Source organism: Pogona vitticeps, chromosome 4, assembly GCF_051106095.1.
Source record: "Pogona vitticeps strain Pit_001003342236 chromosome 4, PviZW2.1, whole genome shotgun sequence".
Lineage (NCBI taxonomy): Eukaryota > Metazoa > Chordata > Lepidosauria > Squamata > Agamidae > Pogona > Pogona vitticeps.
The window spans coordinates 81,256,331-81,268,377 of record NC_135786.1 but is presented as its reverse complement, the minus strand read 5'-3'; the positions used below and the strand labels follow the sequence as shown (position 1 = coordinate 81,268,377).

Genomic DNA, 12,047 nt, shown 5'->3' with positions numbered 1-12,047 from the left:
TTCAGCTCACACTGTTGAGTGACAGAATTATATTTTGCACCACCATTTGTCCGGGACATAGGTAACAAGATCAGCTTTATTCCATGTGCTGTTAGTGTAATTTAGTTCAATCATACATTCCACATCATTGTTGAAATGTACTGTTCAAAATATCTTGCAGCCAAAATTCCCCAACTGCTATTCTGATTAGGTGGCATTTGGCAGCTGTCAAAACAATGCCGTTCCCAGGAATTGGTGTGCCAAAATTTCAGTCAAGCGTGGTACATAGTAAAGAGGAGTTAACAAATGATATGTATGAAAAGCAAGGCCAGGAATTTTTAAATCATACAACTTACTCTAGTTATGACTGAGAATTTGCCGGGCTTTTGTTTAAGGTCCACATTGCAAAGTAACAAAGTTAAGCAGATTGTGAGATTTAAATGAATGTAAGTGTATTTCCCTCTTCATTGATTGCTGCCTTGTCGTGGTGAAGGGGCTTGAGTAATTCAGAGTATCTATGGGCTATGCCGTGCAAGACGGACAGGTCATAGTGGAGAGTTCTGACTAAATGCGATACACCTGGAGCAGGAACTGGCAAGACACTCCGGTATCTTTGTCAAGAAAACCCCATGAACAGAAACAAAAGGCTAAAAGATATGACGCTGGAAGATGGGACCCTCAGGTCGGAAGGTGTCCAACATGCTACTCAGCAAGAGCAGAGAACAAGTACAAGTAGCTCCAGAGCTAATGAAGTGGTTGGGTCAAAGCCGAAAGGAGGCTCAGTTGCGGACGTGCCTAGAAATGAAATGAAAATCCGATGCTGCAAAGAAAAATACTGCATAGGAACCTGGAATGTAAGATATGTGAAACTTGGTAAGCTGGATGTGGTCAAACAGAAGATGGAATGATTTCAATATGAATCCAAGGCAGACCTTTCAACATCACAGTAATCCACATTTATGCATCAACCACCAATGCAGACTTCCAAAGAATAGCAAGGAGAGACAAGAGGGCCTTCTTAAATGAACAGTGCAAAGGAATAGAGGAAAATAATAGAAAGGGAAAAACCAGAGATCTGTTCAAGAAAACTGGAGATATTAAAGGAACATTTTGTGCAAAGATGGACATGATAAAGAACAAAAATGGTACGGACCTTACAGAAGCAGAAGAAATCAAGAAGAGGTGGCAAGTATACACAGGAATTATATCAGAAAGATTTGGATATCCCGGACAACCCAGAAGGTGTGGTTGCTGATCTTCAGCCAGACATCCTAGAAAGTGAAGTCAAGTGGGTCTTAGAAAGCATGGCTAACAACAAGGCCTGTGGAGGTGATGGCATTCCAGTGGAACTATTTCAAATCTTAAAAGATGACACCGTTAAGGTGCTACATTCAATATGCCAATCAATTTGGAAAACTCAACAGTGGCCAGAGGATTGGAAAAGATCAGTCTACATCCCAATCCCAAAGAAGGGCAGTGCTAAAGAATGCTTCAGCTACTGTACAATTGCACTCATTTCACATGCTTGCAAGGTTATGCTCAAAATCCTCCAAGGTAGGCTTCAGCAGTATGTGGACCGAGAACTCCCAGAAGTACAAGCTGGATTTCGAAGGGGCAGAGGAACTAGAGACCAAATTGCTAACATATGCTGGATTATGTAGAAAGCCAGAGAGTTCCAGAAAAACATCTACTTCTGCTTCATTGACTACACAAACGCCTTTGACTGTGTGGATCACAGCAAACTATGGCAAGTTCTTAAAGAAATGGGGGTGCCTGACCACCTTATCTGCCTCCTGAGAAATCTATATGTGGGACAGGAAGTAACAACTAGACTTGGATATGGAACAACTGATTGGTTCAAAATTGAGAAAAGAGTACGACAAGGCTATATATTGTCCCTGGCTTATTTAATTTATATTCTGAATACATAATGCGAATGGCTGGACTGGATGAATCACAAGCCGGAATTAAGATAGCCGGAAGAAATATCAACAACCTCAGATATGCAGATGATACCACTCTGATGGCAAAAAGTAAGGAGGAATTAATGAGGGTGAAAAAGGACAGCACCAAAAAAAAATGGTCTGAAGCTCAACATCCAAAAAACTAAGGTCATGGCCACTGGTCCCATCACCTCCTGGCAAATAGAAGGGGAAGATATGGAGTCAGTGACAGATTTTACTTTCTTGAGCTCCATGATCACTGCAGATGGTGACAACAGCCACAAAATTAAAAGATGCCTGCTTCTTGGGAGGAAAGTGATGACAAACTTAGATAGCATCTTAAAAAGCAGAGACATCACCTTGCTGACAAAGGTCCACAGAGTCAAAGCTATGGCTTTTCCAGTATCAATGTATGAAAGTGAGAGCTGGACCATAAAAAAGGCTGACTGCCAAAGAATTGATGCTTTTGAATTGTGGTGCTGGATGAGACTCTTGAGAGTCCCCTGGAGTGCAAGGAAAACAAACCTATCCATTCTGAAGGAAATCAAGACCCTTATGTTAGGAAAGTGTGAAGGCAAGAGGAGAAGGGAACAACAGAGGATGTGATGGTTGGACAGTGTCATCGAAGCTATCAACATGAATTTGACCAAGCTCTGGGAAGCAGTGGGAGAAAGGAGGGCCTGGCGTGCTCTGGTCCATGGGGTCACGAAGAGTCGGACACAACTTAACGACTAAACGACAACAACAAAGTGTATTTCACCAGGAAGAGAAAACCTTGGCTTCTTGAATAACCTGAATAATGGCTGAAGTAATAGATATATCCATATGACTTTATAATTAGCTCCAAGCTTGCTAGAGACAGCGTCTGAAAAATTCATTTGTACGTGTTATCGTTTAGTCGTTTAGTCGTGTCCGACTCTTCGTGACCCCATGGACCAGAGCATGCCAGGCCCTCCTATCTTTCACTGCCTCCCGGAGTTGTGTCAAATTCATGTTGGTTGCTTTGATGACACTGTCCAACCATCTCATCCTCTGTCGTCCCCTTCTCCTGTTGCCGTCACACTTTCCCAACATCAAGGTCTTTTCCAAGGAAATGGCCAAATTACTGGAGCCTCAGCTTCAGGATCTATCCTTCCAGGGAGCACTCAGGGTTGATTTCCTTTAGGATGGATAGGTTTGTTCTCCTTGCAGTCCAGGGGACTCTCAAGAGCCTCCTCCAGCACCACAATTCAAAGGCATCATATCTTCTGCAGTCAGCTTTTTTAATGGTCCAGATCTCACTTCCATACATCACTACAGGAAAAACCACAGCTTTGACTATTCGGACTTTTGTCAGCAAGGTGATGTCTCTGCTTTTTAAGATGCCCCTTCATGGATTGCTGCCTTGTCGTGGCCTTGAGTAACTCAGAGAAGCTATGGGCTATGCCGTGCAGAGCCACCCAAGATGGACAGGTCATAGTGGAGAATTTTGACTAAATGCAATCCACCTGGTGTAGGAAATGGCAATGCCACTCCAGTATCTTTGCCAAGAATGCCCCATGACCAGAAACATTTGTATGCACACAACCATAAGTAAGTCATACCTGGGCCACATCAGATTTGATGTGGGACAAGGTGTTATTAAAGTACTGTAATGGTTTTGTTGAAAGGTCTGTTTCAGCAGCTGATTTTAACTGCTGTTGCATGCATTGTCTTCTAGCTGTAGAGCTGGGTCCTAAAATGAATGAAGAACACTGGTTCCATGCATTGAAAACCTTCTTTGTAGCAGTGGACAAAAAGCCAACACATGGAAAATTCAGAATTCCTGGCATTGGCTTTCATACACCCATCTCAGTGCCATGACACAGAAGGCTGGAAGGCAGTGTTAATGACATAAAATACTGTGAGGGCAAATCTTTGGCACTGCCCTTGTTCTACATCAGATTTATAAGTATACATGAAAGCTTTAAATGTTTATGTGTTCTGAGATTCAGAAATATATCTAAATTTTCTAATGTAAGGTTTACAGAGGACTGCCAGTTAAGTCTACAAAACAATACAAAACATGAAAGTGCACCTATGCCTTCCTGGCCAAGATGCAGCAGTATACTTGATTTGAAAGAAAAAACTTTAAGGTATGGGAAAATATATATATAAAAAACAGAGTAATGTCTGAGTGTTTCAGTGGTCATGACATACTTAGTAAAAGTTGGGGAAAATGGTGATCTGGGGAAGAGTGTTATGGAATGGAGGATTCTGGAGGAGACGACTGGCTGGCAAGAACAGTGGTGCAACATGGAGAAGCTGGGTATTCCCCATTTGGAAAACAACTTGGCCAAATAGTAACTACATCCATCCTGTTGGTCGAAGGCTTGAGGCCAACCAGATGTTCAAGGATCTTTATATCCTGGTCTCCTTAGGTTTGTGCTGATGGAGATGAATTGTGAACAGCGGCTGATAACCTGCTGTTATCAGGAGAGCTTCATGATGTAGTAGCCCTCTAGTCAGGACATCATAAATAAGGTTCTCTCACACAGCAATAGTTCAATCAGCATGTTGTGTGAGACAGTGTTCCATGATAGAATCATAGAATAATGGAGTTGGAAGAGGTCTATAAGGGGATCAAGTCCAATCTCCTATTCAGTGCAGGAATCCAAAATCAAAGTGTATCTGGCAGATGGTTATGCCCAGTTCTTTCAGTCTTTCCACCAGTCCCCTGATTATCCTTTAAGGCCTCCTCTTCCAGTTTGTTGAAGATGGTTGAGGATAGCTGTATGTGTGAACTAGAAGTTTACTTACATATATAGCGTCTGAAAATACTACCAGCATAACTGGCTCCTGCTGTCAATGGGAACTAACACAACTACCTTTCTGGAATTTTTTAAATGAATAGCACAGATTTAGCTGAATTGAGCAGAAATCAATAGGTCTCATGGTATACCTGCCACTCAGTATTATGCTGCATGCATTTGGTGATATGGACTCCAGTCTGTGAACGTTTAGGCCATTAAAAATGGGTAGTATTCAAGGTGCTTCAAATCCTCTTTTGGTTTTGTTGCAATAAGTGAAGACGTCTGCTCTTTTGCAATATGATTCTTATGTTATTTCTCCCTCTTAGCAGATTTTTTTTCTTCTTCTTCAGCCTATGTACAGGGAATTCTAGCACCGGCTGTTCTTAAGGTACTGCTTATATAAGTAAGCAAACAAAACATAACAAGCAACTTAACCCGAAGCCCATTCTGCCCTTTAGACTATTGTTTCCAGTTAATTTGTACTTACATTTTTCTGTTCCAGAGAATGGTTTGTGCCGGCAAGTCATTGCTCAGAATGTTGCTTGTTCTCTTCTGGTGGTGATGCTCATTTGCTCTTCAGCAGATTTCACAAAATCTATGTATGTTGCTTCCTTTGGAATTGTGCATCTGGCAGCTCACTGCAAAGTGCTATTTCTCTAGGAAACAAAGTTCATGCTCCTCATGTATCATGCTCCACAGCAGAATCATTGGAGTTTGGTAGTAACAGTAGGGATTAGAGATAAGGGCTTCATATTCGCTGGCAAAGGTGTTTGGCTTGATGAACAACCACCCTGAGACCCTGCCAGAGCACTTACTGTGCAGCATGCATGGCTGGCATCATCTTCTGTGCCCCAATTCTGGCAGTAGCTCAGCTGCTGCAGGCCTTCCTCCCTGCTCACCTGGCCACTTCAGCAAGGGGGCAGGAAGATGAATCTCCCTGCTCAGCTGCGGAGTGGTTGGGTGAACAGAGAAGCGGGGCTGCAGCAGCTGAGCTACTGCCATGATTGTGGTGCAGAAGATGACACTGACCACTTGCGCCGCACACCACATGGTATGTGGTTCGGTGGAATCTGGGGGTGGGTATTCATCAGGCTGCCCACCTGTGCCAATGGGCTTCATATTCATATACAAATATGAAGCCCCCCATCTCTAGTAGGGATTCATGGGGAGAGCATACAGATAGCTGGAGGAAAGCATGGTCAGTGGACTACAACAGTGCTTTCCAACCTTGGGTCTCCAGATGTTCTTGGACTACAACTCCCAGAAATCCTGGCCAGGACAGCTAGTGGTGAAGGCTTCTGGGAGTTGTAGTCCAAGAACATCAGGAGACCTAAGGTTGGGAACCACTGGACTACAATGTAGGCTTCCTCATATTTGTGGCTTTAATGTAGGCTCTCTCATCTCGGATATCATGACAGTACAAATCTCTTAATATTATTCTAATGTAATACTAACAGATTCATGTTAACAGATTGGTATCCTTCTGTACCATAAAACCACTTGCTGTGCCAATGATAGATAAATTTTTGTTACCTCTACATAATAGAATAGCAAGTTTGTTAATTAATCAAAATGAACAAAGCTGCAGCAGATTTTTGCCAAAATGGATGAAACTCTAGAACTCTTCAGTCAGTGGAAATTGCTGTTTTGCACAGAAATTTGGAGCCCAACTGTGTGTGAGCTTGGCTTGAATTAAAAGGCCTCCCAGCAACTTTTTTAAAAAAGCAAGTTGAGACTGCAGCTGTTGCATATTAAAATAAATAATTGGACAACGCATAAAGCAGAATGTGTGGAATCGTTGTCTTATGAATGCAGTGAATGAATGCAATGTACTGTTTCTATACATGTGAAGAATATTCATGTTTAAAGTAGTAGGCGGGAACACCCACCCCCACCAAAAAAGAATTGCAGCAGTTCAGACCTCATGATAGGACAGTGTGTACCAGACGTTATTGCTGTCTAAGCTGTGGTGATGTGTGTATATGTCAGTGTGTTTTAGAAAAGAGGTAGTTTTCTGTGAAGGCAGTATTCCTAGTTCGGTGACATTTATAGCACCACTCTTATGCTGGCACTGAATGATATCAGTTTTCTATTAGCAGAAACTCCGGCTTTGATTTGTAAGTTCTATCCTTATTGGACAAGCTCATTTCACTCAGTTTATTTTTAAACCTGGTCAAATAGTGTTCTGTCAACATAAAGCCACTGTAGAAACTGTTCTTCCTGAAAAACTTCTCTTGATTGTAAGTGGCTAGAGGACAAGAAACAGAAGCATGGCCAAAAATGAAGAATTGTATTATGGAAAAAATGGTAATTATTTATCCATTTTTACTCTAAATAAGTAATCTAAAAAATCTCGTGTGCTAGATATTGACATAAAGTAGTCAGAAAGAAACATTTGCTTAGGTTTCAGTGTCTTTCCGATATGCCAAACATGATTGCAGCTATTTTATGCATTTATTTGCAGAGTTCTTTGAAGAAACTGTGATGTTTTAATAAATTTTCACTTAAATTTAATTTATATCATGTATGTTGGCTGGGGGAAATATTTTAACTCTCATGCAAGTTTCAGATATGTTCTAATATATGTTCAGCATTTAGCTTTTGCAATTGCAATGCTAAATGTTTTTGGGAAATTATTCTCATAGAACTTAGTGGATCTTCTGCTCTATGGATTCAAACTCTTGCAGGCAAGGATTAAGAATTACATTTCTTGCTATGCTCCATGGACACAATATTATCTGATGCTATCAATTGATGGTTGTACACAAGTTATGTAACTTGAGCAAGTTGCAAAAAAACCCAACCCAATCAAAAAATAACAACAAAAAACAGATCATAACATGCTAGCTGCTACTTTGTTTCATGTACTTGTAAAAATGTAACCATTTGATTGGTTCATTGAATTTATTTATTTATTTATTTATTGGACTTATATACCGCCCCATAGCGCTACAAGCACTCTCCGGGCGGTTTACAATTTTAATTATAAAGGCTACACATTGCCCCCCCAGCAAGCTGGGTACTCATTTTACCGACCTCGGAAGGATGGAAGGCTGAGTCAACCTTGAGCCGGCTACCTGGGATTTGAACCCCAGGTCGTGAGCACAGTTTTAGCTGCAGTACAGCGTTTTAACCACTGCGCCAGTGTCCAGCTAGTCTTTTCCTGCTTGCTTATTACAGTACTGTATTTAGTGTGTTTCTTGTTAAAGGGAAATAACACATTTTTTTCATGGACTTCCTCAAGTATTTTTCATAAACCGGGGGGGGGGGGGGGGAGAACATGACACAAAAGGGAATGCCTTGACTTGCTCCGGTCTGAAGGTAAAGATTCTCAAGGGGCTTGAAAACTCTTTAAGTATCTCATCTTGTCAATGATGATGAAGAATTTATCTTTCCATGCCTATTCTGAATCACATTTTTTCCAAGAGTTTGAACCATTTTGTGAAGTTTTTGAAACAATGTAGAAAAAGAATGGTATGTTAGTACATTTTTTTCATTAAATATTTCTTTCATGTGGACATTTACGAATTCAGTTTGAGGTTCCCCCTCCACAGTTAAAAAAAGAGTAAGCCAGCCAAACTTTCGTGGAACATGCATGTAACTAAAGGGAAGTTAGCAGCTTTATAATTGTAGCTTTTCCATACAATGAAAAATTAGCTGCTTTACTTTATATTGTTTAAGAAATAGGACTTAAAGTTGCTTACTTTCCAGTTTTCAGTGTGCCTGTGGGCTACCCTGATTGAACCTGAGTAGCATTTCATTACCTGATGAAACTTACCCTGTTCACAGAGACATTATTATATTCCATTATGGAATAGCAGCCATATTATAAGACTCTAAGCCTCACCCCACAACAAATCCAGTTCCCTCCCCTTCACATGCTATTTACTTTTGACATCTCACTTGATAAAGAGATAATGGTCCCCAAAACTTGTGCATTTTGTATGGCTCTTCATACTTTTTTTTTACCTTTTTGACTGGCTTATAAAGATATTGCCTCCATAAACAGCTTGAACATATTTAATGAACTATTATTTTCAGTAAAATACGTTTATTTGCAAGTAGCTTTTTGGGCTGAAAAAAAGTAATTTTATTTTTGCCTCAATGGATATATTTCCCTTCCTTCCCCATTTAATTATGCTTCACAATAGATGTTTTGCTTTCTCAAATAATTACATCGAGTATGTGGCAGGATTGTTTTCTGTGTAAAAATTGTTCTAAAAGTTGCTCTAAAACTAAAAGATATTGTTCCAAACTGTTTGCGTACAATTACTGTAGTAGAAAAAATTGAACCAGAATTTAATTGCACATTTTTAGTTCATCATTATTTGTTTTGCATTTTTGGCCAGGCATAGCTCAGTGAATTAGGTATCTGGCTGTGGAGCCAGAGGTTAGAATTTGAGTTCTTCACTATACATCCCAGATGAGCCAGCCTGTGTGACCTTGGGCAAGCTACCTGGTCCCAGCGCACTCCCAGAAGAACAGAATGATAAAGCACTTCTGGGTATTAGAAAACCCTGAAAAGTTAACCAAAAGTCAGAATTGACTTGACGGCACACAATAATATTATTACATACATAATAGTAAGGAAGTCACAATTTCTTGAATTCTGAATTGTTCCAGGGTCACCCAGTCAAATATAACCTAGGCTATCTTTATGGACTGACCATAATTTTCTCTCCCTTACCCTCTTCCTGACTTGCTTTGCTGGGGAATGCTGTGTGGAAAGGTCAACCAGTCAGAAGGTGACTGGATCAGATGGAGGGAGGAACCTTCCCTGGCAGACCAAAGTGGAACACTCTTCATCTGGCTCCTTTGAGGAAGTAAATATATAGCTTCCCAGCTCCTCTCCAGCAATCTTCACTGAGATGTCACCTACCCATCTTCCCTCTTAAGAAAAAGAAAACTGTGTGAGCTCATCTCTTTATATTTTGGTACACATGATCATTTCTATCAGTATGAGAACATCTTTGACTGGAAACAGGAGTAATGAAATGTTTGAGAGTCTGGATTGAGTGATCACTGTTGTTTTCATACTGACCAATTCATTGAGTTTCCAAACAAGGAGAAAGGAGCTGGTTTGAACTAAGAAATCTCTATATGGATTAATATAGAATAATTTATCTAATATTTCCTTCCTGTAAAATTAACAACATTTTTTCTTGTTGAAAATTTGATTTTCCCCCCTTGAACGATATTATACAGTCACATCTGATTTTAAAATGTGTGCATTTTCTCAGTTTTTGTATGATAGGAGGCTGAAATGCAAGGTATTCATGCGAAATAGATATTGCTAATAGAAGTGGAGTCATTACAAAAAATATAATTATTTTTAGATAAAAAAGAGAGAGTCCTTGGCCCCAATGGCAACATTATGCATGATTCTGTTTCATAAAGCCATCCTGAGCACTCAGGAAATTGCTACTGTTAATGATGCAGCAGCATAATGTAGGGCAAAATAGAAGCACGTGTATCAGGAAGATATTAAGAGCTATCTTTTTGCAACCTTGACAATACTCTTTTGGAGATACAGGAAACATCTTGCCCAATGGAAAACTATGTATGCAATTACAAATTATGCTAATTCTACCAAAAAATTGCAGGGCTGTGTTGATAAGATGGATATAGCTATATGTTACATACAATGCTTTTGCATGTAAGATTTTCCCCAGTCAGGCACATGCTGATGAGCTGATAGTATAGTCATGACATTCTGAGTTGTTTGAGAGCAAAATGTAAAATGTCTATCAGAGGTTTTCTAGAAGTAGCTTTTCAAATCTTGGAATCTATCATGAATAGCATCTCCCTCTTGCATTTGCTCTGATTGTTGGTTGCAAGCTTTTCTTGGATGCCTCTAGATGGACAAGTTGCGAGTATTTCATGTACCTTAAACACATCCTTGAATGGTACTGAATGGGGGAACTTCGCTTTGCGATGATTGGTTCATGGCTTTCCTTGTATCACTCTTTCTGTATATACCATCTGTTTTTAATAGCATATTCTCAATATTTAGTTATACTGTATCATTATAAGTAAAGTACAGGATCATTAAAAAGAGAACACTGAGTTTAAAACAACAGGAGAACATGGTATTGCTAGTACTTTTTATCCAGTTTTTTCTGGCTTGATATACTTTAATATTCAGATTGTCCGAGGAAAAAGAATCTTGTTAACATAGGTGGAGTCTGACTTGACCTAAATGGTTTTTGATGGGAGTGTTCAGCATTAGTTGAAAGATAAGGCAGGAAAAAAGATATCTGTCTTTATATATTCAAGAACAAAGGTCACAAACTATGCCGTTTTTAGAGTCAGTGTTTGATCCATATTCAATATTTAGAATGTTGCCTCCTCCACTCCACTGTCATGGCTTGCAAGGAGCTCATAGTAATTTCTGAGTAGTACTATGACACCCTCCACTTCCCTATTCTTTTTTAGCTTTGTTGAAGTCCATATACTAGTTGAGAGATATTTCCCCAGAAACAGTATATTGTTGGTTCAGTTGAATGGACCATTAAGGGTTATTAGCTTTACCTTGTTGATTCATCTTCCTGTATTTTTGGACTTTCTGAGAGGGGCTAGGGGGACTGTCAGGATGATCAAATTGACCACTACACTGCTGCTGCTCCTGCAGGTCTTTGCAGTACCTGAAAACTAGTTCCAGATGGTTTGCCCAGACCTCTGGAATCTGTTTCAAGGTCACATGGACAACAACATCTTTCTTCTTATGGTAACCAATGTTACCAATCTACTAATATAAATTTGAAGTTGGATTCTGCTGTATAAGAAACTGGGCAATCATTTGAGAACCAGTATGTGAATAAAATTCTGTAATTAACCATAATGTTTAGGCCAGTTGGACAGCCGGGTAAGTACCAGTGAAAACTTCCTTACTCCAGCAAACTCTAGAATTTCGTTGAGGCCTTTTTTATCTCCGAAAGAAGACTGTAGTGCTTGTCTAAAGCATCTTATGTCTAATACTGTATCCAGCAATGGCCTTTGTTACTTTGGAAGGAGACGAAAATACTTTTCACTAGTTTTCTATATCTTTCACTTGTGAAGTGAAAATTACTCTTTTCTGCTTTCGCAGTAACAAAGGCCACTGCTGGTCTTGTGGAAAAGAGCTGCAGATACTTGGGACAGAAGAGTGTGAGGTAAATCAGTAAAAATCAGTAAAAACTTCCCACCTATCTGTTGCTACAAGCCACTACAAGATAATAAATCCTTCTGCTGAATCCAACTCAACATGATTCAAGTGAAGATCTCTTGTGTTATGTTCCATTTTCTTTTTTTCCACACAGAAGAAAAAAAACATTAATCAAGTTATATATATTATGCAATACACTTTTCCAAATTA

The 12,047-nt window shown here is 39.8% G+C and overlaps 1 protein-coding gene across 2 annotated transcripts in view; it reads left to right on the top strand.

Moving 5' to 3' along the window:
• SLC44A5 (solute carrier family 44 member 5) overlaps positions 1–12,047 on the top strand; it is a 253,809-nt gene that overhangs the window by 98,797 nt on the left and 142,965 nt on the right. Inside the window, exon 1 of one of the 2 annotated variants that reach the window (XM_072997808.2) lies at positions 6,881–7,000. The exons of the other annotated variant lie outside the window; for it this stretch is intronic. Within the exon in view, the coding sequence (XP_072853909.1) occupies positions 6,964–7,000 (37 nt within the window). The 5' untranslated portion in view covers positions 6,881–6,963. Of the gene's footprint in view, positions 1–6,880; positions 7,001–12,047 lie in introns of those variants that run through there. 2 annotated transcript variants of the gene reach the window in all.